At 50.8% G+C, this 16,832-nt stretch overlaps 1 protein-coding gene across 8 annotated transcripts in view; it reads left to right on the top strand.

Annotated features, from left to right (window-relative positions):
- Window positions 1-16,832, top strand: part of Tsc2 (TSC complex subunit 2) — a 33,721-nt gene that overhangs the window by 4,086 nt on the left and 12,803 nt on the right. For all 8 annotated transcript variants that reach the window (XM_057776090.1, XM_057776088.1, XM_057776089.1 and 5 more), the window contains exons 4-21: window positions 1,532-1,642; window positions 2,433-2,577; window positions 3,635-3,752; window positions 5,135-5,183; window positions 5,485-5,610; window positions 5,971-6,044; window positions 7,566-7,692; window positions 8,479-8,622; window positions 9,515-9,652; window positions 10,116-10,219; window positions 10,672-10,753; window positions 11,598-11,753; window positions 12,151-12,267; window positions 13,750-13,872; window positions 14,527-14,633; window positions 14,831-14,981; window positions 15,959-16,081; window positions 16,659-16,793. In XM_057776090.1, coding sequence (XP_057632073.1) covers window positions 1,532-1,642; window positions 2,433-2,577; window positions 3,635-3,752; window positions 5,135-5,183; window positions 5,485-5,610; window positions 5,971-6,044; window positions 7,566-7,692; window positions 8,479-8,622; window positions 9,515-9,652; window positions 10,116-10,219; window positions 10,672-10,753; window positions 11,598-11,753; window positions 12,151-12,267; window positions 13,750-13,872; window positions 14,527-14,633; window positions 14,831-14,981; window positions 15,959-16,081; window positions 16,659-16,793 — 2,130 coding nt within the window. The remainder of the gene's footprint in view (window positions 1-1,531; window positions 1,643-2,432; window positions 2,578-3,634; window positions 3,753-5,134; window positions 5,184-5,484; window positions 5,611-5,970; window positions 6,045-7,565; window positions 7,693-8,478; window positions 8,623-9,514; window positions 9,653-10,115; window positions 10,220-10,671; window positions 10,754-11,597; window positions 11,754-12,150; window positions 12,268-13,749; window positions 13,873-14,526; window positions 14,634-14,830; window positions 14,982-15,958; window positions 16,082-16,658; window positions 16,794-16,832) is intronic.

Genomic DNA, 16,832 nt, shown 5'->3' with positions numbered 1-16,832 from the left:
TTATTGTGTTCCAGGCAGCTTATATAGGGCTCTCTTTGACTAATGGCCATGCCCTAGCTCTCAGGACTTTTCAGCTGCAAGCCCATCAGAAACCACTCCCCTACCATCAGGAACTCATGAGGGTCTCGTGCCCAGAGCAGCTGCAAGCACAGGAAAACAAATAGCTGGTTTATTTTGGTTAAATATTTTTAGATTTTTTTAATGTTATATGTCCAGTGAGCAGTTTCTTTCTGGAAGTCAGGTGCCAAGCGACACCTGAGAGTTCCAACATCCATGCCTAGTGTTTGTGTGTGAGATTCAGGGGAAGATGCAGATCAACGTCCATGCCTAGTGTTTGTGTGTGAGATTCAGGGGAAGATGCAGATCAACGTCCATGCCTAGTGTTTGTGTGTGAGATTCAGGGGAAGATGCAGATCAACGTCCATGCTTAGTGTTTGTGTGTAAGATTCAGGGGAAGATGCAGATCAACATCCATGCCTAGTGTTTGTGTGTGAGATTCAGGGGGAGATGCAGATCAACGTCCATGCTTAGTGTTTGTGTGTGAGATTCAGGGGAAGATGCAGATCAACATCCATGCCTAGTGTTTGTGTGTGAGATTCAGGGGAAGATGCAGATTAATATCCATGCCTAGTGTTTGTGTGTGAGATTCAGGGGAAGATGCAGATCAACGTCCATGCTTAGTGTTTGTGTGTGAGATTCAGGGGAAGATGCAGATCAACATCCATGCCTAGTGTTTGTGTGTGAGATTCAGGGGAAGATGCAGATCAACGTCCATGCTTAGTGTTTGTGTGTGAGATTCAGGGGAAGATGCAGATCAACATCCATGCCTAGTGTTTGTGTGTGAGATTCAGGGGAAGATGCAGATCAACATCCATGCCTAGTGTTTGTATGTGAGATTCAGGGGAAGATGCAGATCAACATCCATGCCTAGTGTTTGTGTGTGAGATTTAGGAGAAGATGCAGATCCATCAAGGAAATTGAGTGACTACGTATTCAGCAGTTTTCTAAGATGTACGTGCTGTAGCTAAGACACCCTCGCAACACACACACACATCGGATCTCTCAAAGTAGACTCCTAACATTTAGTAGGGCCTAACTCAGGAACATAGAATGCTGTTTCTGTGGCAGGTGCGTGTTTAGGGCTCATCTGTGCTTGTTCTGAGCACCATGGTGTTGAGTCCAAAGAAATCTACTAGAAACTCACTGGCAGTCTCAGGGAAGCTGGCACTGTTGACCTGGGCCCAGTAAAGAGTCTTGGCTAGATGCCAGGCACGGTAGTGCATGTCTTTAATCTCAGCACTTGGGAGGAAGAGGCAGGTGGATCTCTGTGAGTTCAAGGCCAGCCTGGTCTACAAGAGCTAGTTCTAGGACAGCCAAGGCTACACAGAGAAACCCTGTCTCAAAAAACCAGAAAAGAGAGAGAGTGGGTTGAGATGATCTGAAAGTCTGGTCACCAGTGCTGTCCTTTGATTGAGGGGCTGAGGTTCTTGGAGATCACAGCCTTATCACTGGCCTCTTTCTGTTGTGGCAGCATGCAGTGGAGGCACTTTGGAAGTCTGTCTCAGACTTGCTACAGCCAGAGCGACCACCAGAGGCCCGACATGCAGTTCTTGCCTTGTTGAAGGCCATTGTACAGGGACAGGTAAGGGGCAGAGCTGGATGAGTCTATGGGATGAAGGCAGGCCGTCCTTGTTTGGACTCCTGTCTTTGGTGGTCTGCCACGGGTGGGGTCTAGTGGTTAACAGAGGCTGTGGAGCCTAAGAGTGTGTGAGGACATCTTGGTGTCACCTTGGCCAGTCACTGTAGCTTCCTGAGCCTCCACCCTCCTGAGAATAAAGACTGCGAGCTGTATCCTTCTAGGGATGGCACACGGAAGCTTGTGCAGTATCTGCAATATGGCCATTGTTAGCTTGCAGTTATTGACCAATTTTCTAGTTAGTTATGGCCACTTCCCCTGCTTCTCCTTCTCTAGCTACTTAGGTCTCAGCTGACCCTTTTATGCCCATGGCCCTTCTCTGTTCATTCCTGAAGGGTCTTCCTCTAGGCCACTCTTCTTCTTAATAGTCTGGCCTCTTAGAGAGGTTTCTCCTTCCTCTTGCTGTACTCAGGTTGTGGCACCTCTCCTGGGGCTCGATCATTGTGTCCACAAGAGGAGGACACAATTCCTAATCAGAACAGGAGCTCTGTTGTCACTGCTGTCCACCTGCACCTGGCCCTGTCCAGAGCTTGATGCGTTAGGTGGCGTATGCATGCCAGTCGGCTGTTGGCCAGTGCCTCTGGCCCCTGTTTGAGCCCTATGATATCACTGACATATTGTGTAAGGCGCTTCTAGAGGAAAAACAGGGCGTGCCTGGGGTCTTGGGGTCCAATGCACTTTTTGACAACTGTATGGGAGATGCTGGCAGGGCTTTATTGACTCGTTTTATCTTTAGGGTGACCGTTTGGGGGTTCTCAGAGCTCTTTTCTTCAAAGTGATCAAGGATTATCCCTCCAATGAAGACCTCCATGAAAGGCTAGAAGTTTTTAAGGCCCTCACAGACAATGGAAGGCACATTACCTACTTGGAAGAAGAACTGGGTAGGTGCCATACAGAGAATGGGGTTCCTTTGGCCTTGGGATTTAGAGGTCTCTGGGATGAGAAAGGCCCTCTGAACCTGGAGGGGCACTGCAGTTCATGATGTGGTCTGTGGGGAGCACAGGACTGCATTGCCCTTGCTCATCGGGAGTCCTTTGTCTTGGGCGCTAATTCCAGAAGCACTCGTAGGATTCACTCAATACCTGAAGTCTTTGGCTTGGGTCCCATCTTTCTCGTCACTAATGGGTCTGTTGTCATGGCTGCGCTAGTGCTGCTTGACATCTCGCCCTGGTTGCTGCCCTTCCACCTGTCATGTGACAGAGGTTTCTGTAAGGTTTAAGACTTTGTTCCCTAGCCGGGCGGTGGTGGCGCACGCCTTTAATCCCAGCACTCGGGAGGCAGAGGCAGGCGGATCTCTGAGTTCGAGACCAGCCTGGTCTACAGAGCTAGTTCCAGGACAGGCTCCAAAACCACAGAGAAACCCTGTCTCGAAAAACCAAAAAAAAAAAAAGACTTTGTTTCCTGTTGGTGAGAGAAAAAGGAAAGAATGGGGAGTGACTCAACGCGGGCTCATTCTGATACCCAGAAGTGGGCTTCAGCGGTTCATCTGCCTCTGTGACATGGACTGTCACAGAGTTTGCCATCAGATTTTCTTTTCTTTTTTTTTTCTTTTCTTTTCTTTTGGTTTTTCGAGACAGGGTTTTTCTGTATAGCTTTCATCTCAGCACTTGGGAGGCAGAGACAGGTGGATCTCTGAGTTTGAGGTTAGCCTGGTCTACAGAGCAAGTTTCAGTACAGCCAGGGCTACGACAGAAACAACAGAAACCCGATCTCAAGAAACCAAAAAACAACAACAACAACAAAAAAAAAACAACAGAAATAAAGAAAAGGATACTTAGTTCTTCTGTCAGCTCAGCTCCATTGCCCACGCAGAGCCAGGATCTATGCAAGACTTGCTCAGACTCCTCTTGAGCATCTTGGGTTCCGTATGTTGCAGTAATAGGATGCAGGATCATTTTCCTGGGGAGGAGGAATACAGCCTTAGGTTTTCTCTTACAGCGGAGTTTGTCCTGCAGTGGATGGATGTTGGCTTATCCTCAGAATTCCTTTTGGTACTCGTAAATCTGGTCAAATTCAACAGCTGTTACCTTGACGAATACATTGCATCAATGGTTCAGTAAGTAAAAAGACTAACTAAGGACTGAGGTGCAGCTGAGTGTAAGAGCTATTGCTAGCATGCCAGAGACTCTGGATCCCACCCCCAGCTCCAGAAGAAAGAAAAGAGCTTTAATGTTATTTGGTGACAGTTCCATTGTCTTGGGTCTTAAGCTTAGCTCTTCAGGGTGAACAGAGTGGGTGACACCACCAGATATGAGGTTAGCAGTAGCCATAACTGTTATCTATCTATCTATCTATCTATCTATCTATCTATCTATCTATCTATCAGATTTATTTATTACATATACAGTGTTCTGTCTGCATGTATGTTTGCAGGCCAGAAGAGAGCACCAGATCTCATTACAGGTGGTTGTGAGCCACCATGTGGTTGCTGGGAATTAAACTCAGGATCCTTGGAAGAGCAGGCAGTGTTCTTAACCCCTGAGCCAGCTCTCCAGGCCAAAATTAGTTTCAAGTTTTGTCTTTTTGTTTTTGGTTTTTTAAGACAAGGTTTCTTTGTGTTGCTTTGGAACCTGTCCTGGAACTCACTCTGTAGACCAGGCTGGCCTTAAACTCACAGGGATCCGGCTGCCTCTGCCTCCTGAGTGCTGGGATTAAAGGTGTGCGCCGCCACCGCCCTATCTCTCTTTTTTACTTTTTTGTTGTGTTTGCACGGGTGTCATGGCACTTGTGGAGGTCAGAGGACACCTGTGTGAAGTCTGTTTTCTCCTTCCTGCCTCTTCATGTGTTCTGAGGATAAGACTCAGTTTCTAAGCTTGTGCACTAAGTACCTACTAGGCAATCCTGCCAGTTCCCTTTTTGTCAGTTTATATTTTGTAACTTTTAGACGGGGTCTCAACTATACAGTCCTGGCCTCTGACTCAGACAGATCCGCCCGCCTCTGCCACCCAAGGGCTGAGATTAAAGTGTATGCCACCGTGCCCAGCTCCTTTTTGTTGTTATTTTTTATTTAATTTTAATTTTAATTAATTTATTCATGTACACGGGTGTTTTGCTTGCATGTATATCTGTGTACTGTGTATATGCAGTGCCTGTGGAGGCCAGAAGAAGACATCAGACACCCTGGCCCTCGAGTTGAAGATGTTTAAGAGCCACTGTTTGAGTACTGGCAATTGAACCTGGGGCCTTCATAAGAACAGACTGCTTTTAACCATTGAGCTGTCTCTCCATCCCCAACTTTTAAAAACCATTTTATATGTGTCCATGATAGTAGAGGCTTTCGCTTATTTACGCCAGACATTCAGCACTAGGCTTGTGGTTGGCACAGAGGTGCACTGTGGACAAGCCATTCAGTAGCTGATGCTGTGCATTGAACAAACAATCGGAGTCTTCTGGGACATACTGTCTGAACGGACATGCTGTGTTCTCTTTTCCCTGTAGCATGATTTGTCTGCTGTGCATCCAGACAGTGTCTTCTGTGGACATTGAGGTCTGTAACTCTCAGTTTTATTTTGGGGAGGCTGGAGTGTGAGGTCAAGTGTGAGGTCAAGCACTATTTGCCATTCCCTGGTTGTGTGTGGATTCTGGAGGCTGCTCAGCTCCTCGATAGTTGGGTTGTCTGCATTATGGAGCAATGGGATGGGAAGTAGCACTTATAGTCTGGTGGTGTGTAAGTGTCTCCCAAGTGCACACTCAACGCTTGCTCACTTGACTGTGGTTCCTACAGAGGTTGCTTGGGCAGTAGGAAGGTAAGAGTTGGAGGCACAAGCAAGATGCTCTCCCCTTTGCAGGTGTCTTTGCAGGTACTGGATGCTGTGGTCTGCTATAACTGCCTGCCAGCTGAGAGCCTGCCCCTGTTCATTATCACCCTCTGCCGCACCATCAATGTCAAGGAACTGTGCGAGCCTTGCTGGAAGGTGGGTGTCTTCCAGGCTATTTCTGGGAGCTCCTTCCCCAGGAAATGTCTGCTGCCAGCACCTGACAGGACAGGGCTGTGTTGTCTTTAGTGAATGCTGCTAGATTTTCAGGATCACCAGTTAGTGACCCATTGAGGGTGTCCCGCTGGCTGTTTCAGATGGTTCAGCTGAAGCCCAGGTTTGGGAGATGTTTTGAGGGCTCTGAAGTTTTTTTGCATTTGGAAGGAGGACACAGTGAGCTAGTTTAGTGGTGGGACTGCAGAGGAGTGTTCACTGCAAGGCAGGCAGAGGCCAGGCTCCCCTTGAGCCTGGGGCATATAAGAGTTAACCCTTATGGTGTATGTGTGTTCTGTCTCCCAGCTGATGCGGAACCTTCTAGGCACCCACCTGGGCCACAGTGCCATCTACAACATGTGCCGCATCATGGAAGACAGGCAAGTGTGAACGTGCCTGGTGAGGCGCCTGGTGAGGGTAGGTGGCAGGATCAGGAGGAGGAGGCTTTGGACACTCGGTTGGCATCGATGAGGTTGGGGTTCTTCCTGTTGCTTTGGGGGGCTGTTCTTTATGACCGCCCATCTCCTGTTTCTACTAGTCCAATCAGGATGTTCACATGTAGTATCTGAGCTTCCCTTCCAACCCTCGTGGCCATAGTGTGACCTTCCTACCCTGCCACAAATCTAGACTTATGGCCCTGACTGATGCTGCCCTCACCTTCACCCCTAGTAGCCAAGCCATTACAGGTCTTGATGTTTTTGTCCCAAGGGATGGCTCAGATTTGCCCGCCGTCTGAAGGGCACCAACAGCTCCCCCTTGTGCTGCTCCCCAACCCTCCATCACTACCTCCTGAAGCTTACTGTTGTACAGCAGCCAAATGAGGCTTCTCTTACATAGATCTGACCATATTGCCCTTGGTCTGAAATCATAGTGGTCTCTCCTATGAATCAGACCTGGAGGATGTCTTAACCCTATCTTAGCCGGGCGGTGGTGGCACACGCCTTTAATCCCAGCACTTGGGAGGCAGAGGCAGGTGGATCTCTGTGAGTTCGAGACCAGCCTGGTCTACAAGAGCTAGTTCCAGGACAGGCTCCAAAACCACAGAGAAACCCTGTCTCGAAAAACCGAAAAAAAAAAAAAAACCCTATCTTATTCCCGTAAACCTCTTACCTTTTCTTTTGGCATTCTCCCCCCTGCTAAGGGTCTTTACATATATGCTTTACTCCTGGTAAAATGTTCTTCCTACCCGTGCTGACTCCTGGATGTTCTGTGAGGTCCTGATATGGGGGTTGCTGCCAGACTTCTTGAAGTAGTTTTCACTATGTCCATGGCTTCTCAGCTGTGGTTTTAGGTGTAGCCTTGTGGGAGTGTTTGTTTGTTTGTTTGTTTGTTTGTTTGCTCCCCGTCGGGGAAATGAACCCCAGTCTTCCGCGTGACAGGCGGGGATACTAGCCACTATACAAACGAGGATGTTTGTTTGTTTTTAAGATTTACTTATTTATGATGTTAACAGTATTCTGCGTAGCATTCTGTCTGCTTGTGTGTCTGCCCGCCAGGAGAGGGCTCCAGATCTCATTAAAAATGGTTGTGAGCCACCATGTGGGTGCTGGGAATTGAACTCAGGACCTCTGGAAGAGCAGCCAATGTTCTTAACCTGAGCCATCTCTCCAGACTTGCCTTGTGGGATTCTTGAGTCTCTGGCTTCACCCTGAGCCTCAGGGTCGTGTTACTCACATCAGAGTTTCGTTGTCTAATGTGAACCATAGCCCATGGTGATCTGCAGTGGCTGAACAGTTCGTGGAGGAATTACAGCGGCTACTGGCCTCCACCTTCCTCCGTGTTCCACCAACTGTGCTTCTGTACCCTAAGTACCAGGTGTCTCCTCGAGACACTGTCAGCCCAGCTACCCCACACCGACCTGGGACTCTTGCTCACATCTGTCTTTCTGGGAACATTTTCAGATCATACATGGAAGATGCCCCACTGCTGAGAGGAGCCGTGTTCTTCGTGGGGATGGCACTCTGGGGAGCTCACCGACTCTATTCTCTCAAGAACTCCCCCACATCTGTGTTGCCATCTTTTTATGAGGTAAAGGGTTTTCCATACCGCAGCGGGTTGGGAGAAGTGGGAAAGCTTACTTCAGGCTTGCCCACCTGTCTGCCTGTTGCAGCTGTGTCTGAGTGACGTGTTTTTAACTGTAGGTAAGATTAGGGCTATGGAAGGGTTGTTCTCAGGACAATGTTTTATCTTACGAATTTCATCTCCTGCCTGTCAGTGCTGAAGTACTCAGTGTTGCCTCTGGGTCAGTGTTCCTCTTCTCAGTGCAGCTTCTGGTTTGTCAAGTAGTAATCTCGCCATCTCTCTAGATGGCGTTCACAGCATTGCTTTTGTTCTGTGGTACCATGTGGTGTCCAGAGAACTCTGTGCGTGCTTGTATTTAGTCACATGACTCCCTGGTGAGCTGGGATCCTGGGATCCTCATCTTACAGCAGAATTGCTGAGACAAACTGTCTTTCGTCTGGTTGTATGGTCTCCTGGTCTGCAGGGGTCTTGTGGGGCTGTGCAGGGTGTAGTCTTTGCACTTACATTGCTGGCACCAGAACTTAGCACCTGTCACTTTGTGCTGTGACAGCACTCCAGGTCTAGACTTTGGAGTGACTGACTCCTCCAAGTGTGGCCTTTTGGAGGTAGGGGCTTTGGGTCTTGGGTCTTACATAACAGATTCTTTTCTGGGCACCACGTATGCATTGCGGGCATGTGTGGTAAGTGCTGCCCATCCATGCATTTTTTACACTCAATTCTAAGACAGGATGGGAGGGGGCTTCCTCTAAGTGAGCAAAAAGCAGCTGATCTGTGTTCCGTGCGCTGTTTCAGGCTATGACCTGTCCTAACGAGGTGGTGTCTTATGAGATTGTTCTGTCCATAACAAGACTCATCAAGAAGTATAGAAAGGAGCTCCAGGCTGTGACATGGGATATTCTGCTGGACATTATTGAACGACTGCTTCAGCAGCTCCAGGTAAGGCAGGCTTGCCAGAAAGGACTAAGACCCCAGACAGGCCTGTCCCTGATGGGGGCATGTGTGCGTCCCTTCCGTGCATTTGGACCTTTCTTGGGGTCTGAAAGCTTAGCCTGACTGTTTGCTGGTGGTTCTCGGTGGTGCTAATTTGTCTTCCTTTGAAGAGCAGATCTTGTTTTTCCAAATATGCTCCATTATTTTGACTCTAAACAGGAATATGTAGTAGGTGAGCAAGGGCTGAGCTAGTTGTCCAAGGCAGACCAAGTGACAGACAGGACAAGTCACCTTCGTGGCTTGAGTAGGTCCTAAGGCAATTTCCAGAGCATCTACACTGCCGTTTGTGACTTTGGAGGACATTAGTGAGTGTTGACCACAGTGCTAAAGAAAACACCAGGGCCACACGTTCCCATGAATGCAAGGCTGTGGGTGATGAGGTTAGCGTTCAGCATGAGCTCAGCCTGGGACAGCTGATGAAAAGGGCATGCCAGGGAAAGGGAAAACTGGGATGTGACAAGGTCCAAGTTGAGTTGTAGTTGGTCAGATGGGCTGACCAGGAGGTACTTTGGGTTTAGTAGAGGAGGTCAGAGGCCACACTTCTGAAACTGAAAGGTATTGGAACCCGGGAGAAGCAGGCAAGGGTATTGGAGCTATGGTATTTTCACCTCCTGTTTGCTCTCGTTTCCAGACCAGCTTTCATAGGCTCACCTTCCATTCCTGTGATAGGAAATGGGCCAGAGCAACGGTTTCCATATCTCAGATAGCCTAATTAAAGTGTGGGTGTGAGTGAGAGAAGAGGGGGTGGTGTGTGTGGGTGTGTTTGTGTATAGCTCCTCTTAAGCTGTGTTCAGAGGGCAAAGGAAATTAGTTTATGTGATATATCTTGGTACTATAGAAACTGGACAGCCCAGAACTCAGGACCATCGTCCATGACCTGCTAACCACTGTGGAGGAGCTGTGTGACCAGAATGAGTTCCATGGCTCTCAGGAAAGATATTATGAACTGGTGGAGAGCTATGCAGACCAGAGACCTGTAAGGACCCTATGCTGGTGGGGCTATGTATGGGGATGGTTCCAGTGGTTCTGGTTTTCAAATAAAGATGGACAGGTTCCTGTGTTCCTGGGTCTGTGCTCTGCAGGAAGCCTGGCAGGCATCAGCTAGCGGGCTTGCGTGGGTTTGCTCGAGCGTTGGTGCTAGCCTAGCCATCAGTTTCCCCCACCTGTGTGGAGGGAGGTTCTGGGCTGGTTCTGCAGAGACCAGTTCTCCCAGGGGCAGCCGTCATTTTGCCAGGATTACTCTGCTTAGCACCATGCTGTTCCATGGGTTTGACATGAGTTCCTCACTTCCAGATCTTTGCTTTTGCTAATTCCCCACCGGGCTGAGGTAGCTAATCTCTGAGCAAACTGGGTTCTCCTGGGCCATCAGCCTCGCAGCAGGTCGGTAGCATCTGCAGGAGGAAATGGCTCACTGACCCTAGAATTGTTTTCCTTTACAGGAGTCTTCTCTCTTAAACTTGATATCCTACAGAGCCCAATCCATCCACCCAGCCAAGGACGGCTGGATCCAGAACTTGCAGTTGTTAATGGACAGGTTCTTCAGGTAGCAAAGCCTCTGTGATCCCTTCTTCACCAGCGACCTGTCCAAGACCTCGGGGAGATTCTCCAAAATCACAGTTCTTGATTAGTGGGGAGGCTGGCTTTTCAGTAGGCTAATGTCCTCCTGTGCACAGGATAGTCCACACAGATGGCCTCTGGCTGGGTGGTGGTGGCGTAGGCCTTTAATCCCAGCACTCAGGAGGCAGAGGCAGGCGGATCTCTGTGAGCTTGAGGCCAGCCTGGTCTACAGAGCGAGTTCCAGGCCAGTCTCCATAACTACTGAGAAACCCTGTCTCAGGAAAAACAAAATGGCCCCTGAAGGCCACCCTTTTACTTGGTCTTGGTTGGTTGTTGAGTGATTCCATGAGGGTAGTCCAAAGCTGGGCTCTCCTGCCCAGTGTGTGCGTGCTGAAGGTGGAATGTCCTAGCCAGCTGAAGCACGTTTGCCTCTCCTAGGAACGAGTGCCGCAGTGCTGTGCGCATCAAGGTGCTGGACGTGCTGTCCTTCGTGCTGCTCATCAACAGGCAGTTCTACGAGGTATGGGTTCGTACGAGGTACGGGTTCTACGAGGTATGGGTTCTACAAGGTAGGGGTTCTACGAGGTACGGGTTCTATGAGGTATGGGTTCGTACGAGGTACGGGTTCTACAAGGTAGGGGTTCTACGAGGTATGGTTTGGGCTTTGTCCCTTCACGTGCACTCGATGGTTCCTGGTCAGGTTCTGCTGGGCCTGAAGGCTGCCGAGAAGCAAGGCAGGTGCTTGTACTTGTGGAGTTCCAGCCTAGGCCCCACTCAGACCAAGAGTTTCTGAGAAATCTGGTCTGATTTCCGAAGTCTTCTGTCTGTGTTATTCTGGGGAAGGAACCTGTTAGGCAGTGAGCTGCCATTGACCCACCCGTACCTGCACCCTTCCAAACAGTCTGGTGTGTGGTGTTTGTTTCTGTAATTTCTCCCCTCCTAGCCTTCCTGTGCCCCATATTGCCCTTTGCTTACCTTTACCACAGTCCCATCCATTCTCCCTCAGGGTTTAGAAAGGGCCTCTGATCCTCTGTTCTCACCAGAGTTGGTCTTCGTGTGCTTTTCCCGTGAAAGCTCTCCTTACGGCATCCTTGTTACAGTAGGATCTTTGATGTCAGGGTTTCCCTTTGCCCAGCACATACACACACTCATACATGCCCTCCACGGAGGAGGGTCCATTGTATATGTGTAGGTCGGAGGTGGGGTCCAGGATCTTACAAAGGCTAAGGGAAGTGTCCTTCATCGTCCAGCTTTTCTGCCATTGTTAGTGACTCCTTAACTGCTTTGGGTCTGTGCCCTGAGGGATCACAGTGCGTCCACTGTGGGGCTGGAAGCTCACCTTCTCCAACTTGTGCCCAATGCAGGAAGAACTGATTAACTCAGTGGTCATCTCACAGCTCTCCCACATTCCCGAGGATAAAGACCACCAGGTCCGAAAGTTGGCCACCCAGCTGCTGGTGGACCTGGCAGAAGGCTGCCACACACACCACTTCAACAGTCTCCTGGACATCATTGAGAAAGTGAGAACCATCTGGAGGTCTGGGCTGGTATGGACAGAGCGTCTCTCGGGCTCTGACCTGTTCTTATCGTTGTGACTAGTGGCTGTCTCTGTGGGAGGGACATCCCTCCCAGCAGATGTGTGGTGTCGAGGCTGTGTTGAGCCACCTTGCTGCTTGGCCAGTGTCCTTCCTGAGGGATCTGGGCTGGACAAGCGAAGGATAGCACAGAGCTGAGGTGCAGGCTGTGGCCCTCCCCTCCCAGCCTAGTCACTTTGTCCTCTCAGTTTTGAAATGTAGCTTGTGAGCAGCCGCTTGTGTAAAGTGTACCTTCCCTCCCGAGAAGCACAAGACAAAGGATTAGATGTGTGGGTGACCGCCTGGGAACTGAACTGGAACTCACGTACTGGTCTCTTGGAAGGTGATGGCACGCTCTCTCTCTCTCCCCCTGGATCTGGAAGAAAGGGATGTGGCAGTGTACTCAGCCTCCCTGGAGGATGTGAAGACTGCAGTCCTGGGGCTCCTGGTCATCCTTCAGGTGGGTGCTCCGGAAGGGTGAGAAGACTAGTTTCTGTCTACTCCTGCTGGAAGACCCAGCTCTGACCGGTTTACAGGGTTGCGTGGTAAATAGGCTGCGGTAGGAAGGCGTGATCAAGGTGTGAGGCCTGCAGTGTGCAGTGCGTGAGCCCCTTGCTGTGTACACTGTTTGGTCTGTACTGCTGTATCGACGAAGCCAGTGCCTGTCTGTAACTGTTTTCATTTGAGACAGCTTTATTCAGATCACTTCACGTAGCACACAGTTCCTCCCTTTACAGTGAAGAGCTCATTGATTGTAAATACGTTCCCAAGGCTATGTAGCTATCCCCACAGTCAGCCTGGGCTGCCTAGTGAGATGCCGTATCAACATGGTACACACGTGAGGACCCAGGGCAGGTGTGGTTTGGTTTTTTGTTGTTGTGTGTGTGTGTGTGTGTGTGTGTGTGTGTGAAGACACACTCATGCCACAGTAGACACTTGGAGGTTAGGGAACAACTTCAGGTGTTGTCCTCATTGTCCACCTTATTGAGACAAGTCTGTTTGCCACTGACCGCTCAGACTAGCTGGCCTAGGAGCGTAGAGGGATCCTCCTGCCTCGCCTGCAGTCTCCCATAGGAGCGCTGGGTACAGACGTGCTCTACCACATCCTGTGTGTGGGTTCTGGGGACCCAAATGCTGGTCCTCACACGTGTATGGCAGGTGCTTTCCCTCCATCTCCATAGTCCCCTTCCCCCTTTTGTAGATGGGATCCATATGGGCTAGACTGGTCTTGAACTCTTGTTCCTCTTCTTCCCATCTCCACGTGCCAGGACCGTGGTCAGCCTGCTGCACTGTGTGGACTTGGGCTGCTCTGCACTGGCTACCCCATGAGTTCTGACTTCTCTGTCAGGGCATATGGTTCTCCACAGCCAAGTCACTTCTGGGGTTTGCCTTGCCTTTATTTCTTTTTTCCTTCTCTTGTTGAAAGAAACTCTCATTATCTTGCCAAGGCTTATTTTGAATTCCTGATCGGTGCCTCCCCTTCTCTAGTTGCTGGGAATAGGTGCACTCTGTGATGCTTAGCACACAAATTTGTTCCTTTCTTTTTCCTTTTTTTTCTTTCTTCTTTTTCTTTTATTTTTTTGGTTTTTTGAGACAAAGCTTTCTCTGTGTAGCTTTGGAGCCTGTCCTGGAACTAGCTCTGTAGACCAGACTGGTCTTGAACTCAGATCCAGCTGCCTCTGCCCAAGTGCTTGGTGGAGTGCTGGGTATGCCACCACCGCCCGGCTACAGTACTCATTGGATGTGCTTCCTAATTTGCTCCCCAATTCCCTGCTGATGAGGTGGGCACATGGAGAGATGGCGCTGTGACTGAAGCGTACAGAGGACAACGGGGCAGAGGCAGCTGCATTGTCTTTTGAGAGCTGATGCTGTTCCGCACACCCGGGTCAAGGGTGTCATCTCCCTGACTGCTGTTGTAGGATTGGTGCACTCTTTCTTGCAGACCAAGCTTTATACCTTGCCTGCCAGCCACGCCACTCGGGTGTATGAGACCCTCATTAGCCACATCCAGCTCCACTACAAGCATGGCTACTCCCTGCCCATTGCCAGCAGCATCCGGCTGCAGGTGAGACTGCCGGGCGGGGCTAGCGTGCTGCCTTATCCAGGTGGCTGTGTTATTGCAGCCTAGAGAGGCAGTAGGTGGTCTAGGGAGGGTCCTGTGCAAGGCCCTTTTCTCCTCGGCATCTGCCAGGCCTGTATTGCCAAGAACCTACTGCCTTTTCTTTGGCCTGTACTCCTTGTAGCTTTGTGACTCACCCCTCTGGGGTCACACAGTTGTCCAGGATAGGGCACATTGGCTTCTAGGGTTGGCGTATAGTTCTAGTGCTAGAGAATCTCTCAGTACCCTATAGCATGGGCTCCCTTGGATGGAGTAGTAGCGAGAGGGCGAGGGGACGGCCATTGGCCGTGTGCCATGCTAATCTGCTGAGTAGAGGTCAGTTCCCAGGCTCAGGGCGTAGCCTGTTCTGTAAGGATCCTGGCCCAGCCTGTCACTGTAGAGATGTGATGGAACTCTGAGAACAGTTTGCCATTTGGTGTTGGTGGCTGTTTGGTGCTACCTGGGAACCAGATAGCTACTGGGGAGAAGTCTCCCTCTGTAGGACACCAGCGTAGACGTTCAGACTTCAGTTGTCTTTAGAGTGCTAATGGTTAGGATTTCTCTGCCTGCCCCAGAGTCAGGCTCCTGGCTTGACTGGATGACCATTTTGCTCTCTGGCAGGCTTTTGACTTCCTGCTGCTGCTGCGGGCTGATTCGTTGCATCGACTGGGGCTGCCCAACAAGGATGGGGTCGTGAGATTCAGCCCTTACTGTGTCTGTGACTGCATGTATGTGTGGCGGTGCCTCTCTTGTGCTCTAAGGGTGGACTGTCCACTAGCTGATGCTGGGTCTTCTCTGCCCCAGTTAGTCTATAAGAGGAACTGTCCAGAGGGATGCTACTCACAAGCTACGTCGGGGGGAACATGTCTGTTCTGGCTTGCACAGCGTGGTACTGTCTCAGTTGCTTGTCCACCTGCTTCCACAGGGACCTGGAGAGGGCCTCCGAGAAGAAGACCAGTGGGCCTCTTTCACCTCCAACTGGGCCACCTAGCCCCGTGCCTACAGGCCCTGCTGTACGACTTGGCCACCTACCCTACTCCCTGCTCTTCCGCGTCTTGCTGCAGTGTTTGAAGCAGGTGAGATGGGCCCTGTTAGGGCAAACTGAGCTGTCCCTGCCCTGTGGGTATCAAATTCTTGAAATAAATCCATTTTTTCACCCTTATATGAGTGAAGTTTTGCAACAACTCAGATATGTAGCCAGATAATAGTAACCTTAAATCACCATGCACTTTGTGGGGTGGCCACAAGTGGGCAGTGTGGCATGAGAGTGGGTACAGTCATGTCTCCGGGACATCCACCAGGTAAGCTGAGACAGGAGTTATCAACGGCTGGAAGCAGGTGGTATGGTTTTGTACAGTAAGAGATGCTAAAGATGCCAGGCCGGAGACCAAGGCAGAGAGAGTGGGGGTGCTGGGAGGAGCAGAAGACCCAGAGTCCCTGGAGATGCTGGAGCTGGCAGGTTGTTGCCTAGGAGTATCCAGGCCACCCGTCACAGGGTGTCAGGGTTCAGGACTGCTAGGATTTGGCTCTGGGAGTAGGGCTGTCCCTCATAGGCATGTGCGGGCAGGAGTCAGAGAGCTACGTTCGTGTCCTCCCTGCGGCTGTGGCCTCGGCTGACATGTTGGCTCCCTGCCTTTGGATGTGTGTACTCCCTTCTCCCCTCTGACGTAGCTCAACTTTCTCTTGCCAGTGTCAGTTGTGGAGGCTCAGCGGTGCAGAAGGTCAGGGTGGGTATCTGTTGGGAAGCACTCAGTGTCATGCAGAGGCGGGCAGTCACCGCGCTGTCACTGGGCAGGTGAGGGAGGCAGAGCCAGACCTGGGGAAACCGCCAAGAAGTGGAGGAGGCAGTGCTGTCTCCTGGTCTTCATCTGGAGGGCGGTCACCACTCCAATGTCCCAGTCTCTCTTTGAGAAGTGGCTACCTGTACAATTTAGGGACACAGGTCAAGGGTCAGGGAGCAGAAATCCAGAAGCTTTGTGGCTGTGCTAGTCACTAGCACACACTTCTGCCCAAGGTCTAGGGAGCCCGCTACCTTAACTATCTCCTCTCCTAGGAGACCGACTGGAAGGTGCTGAAGCTGGTACTCAGCAAGCTGCCTGAGTCACTGCGCTACAAAGTCCTCATTTTCACCTCCCCCTGCAATGTTGACCAACTGTCTTCTGCCCTCTGCTCCATGGTAATGTCACCACAGCCCCTGTGCCAACTCCTCCTGTGACATCTGCAGACCTTTGCAGTAGGCTGTGACCTTGGGCTATAATCTAGGCTTTCTCCTCCAAAATAGAGGCTGGTCCTCACAGATCTACCACCACCACTCGCTGGGGTGCTCTGTCTTTCATATGAACTTTGGCTCCAGACCGTGCTCCTAGTGCCAGCAGGCTACAATGCCAAAACTTCCCTGGGGTTCCCATCCAGTTCCGTGCCAGACATGTGCATTGCTGTCCCTGACCAAGGCCTTCTTACTGGGTGTATATGCCCCTGGGTGTATATGCCCCTGGGTGTATGTGCCCCTGGGCGTGTGTGCCCCTGGGCGTGTGTGCCCCTGGGCGTGTGTGCCCCTGGGCGTGTGTGCCCCTGGGTGTGTGTCCCCCGAGTCTCTGCGACTAGAACACTCCTGCTGTATTGTCACAAGCTGAGAGTTTTCCCAGGAAGACCTCTGCCAGGAAGGAGGGGACCTTTTGGGATTCCCTAGCACCCCCTGCTCCTGAGAAACACTGCTGTGGAGCAGGGTTTCAGGGCTCTGTCTCATGTCGTAGCTTTCAGACCCAAAGACCCTTGAGCGGCTCAGAGGTACCCCAGAAGGCTTCTCAAGAACCGATCTGCACTTGGCTGTGGTCCCTGTGCTGACAGCGTTAATATCGTACCACAACTATCTGGACAAGACCAAACAGGTGAGAGATGGGAAAGGGGGCAGCAGGACAAAGGGGCGC

Source organism: Chionomys nivalis, chromosome 7 (assembly GCF_950005125.1).
Source record: "Chionomys nivalis chromosome 7, mChiNiv1.1, whole genome shotgun sequence".
Classification (NCBI taxonomy): Eukaryota; Metazoa; Chordata; class Mammalia; order Rodentia; family Cricetidae; genus Chionomys; species Chionomys nivalis.
Note: the sequence above shows the minus strand (reverse complement) of the source record. Positions and strands in the feature narration are given on the sequence as shown.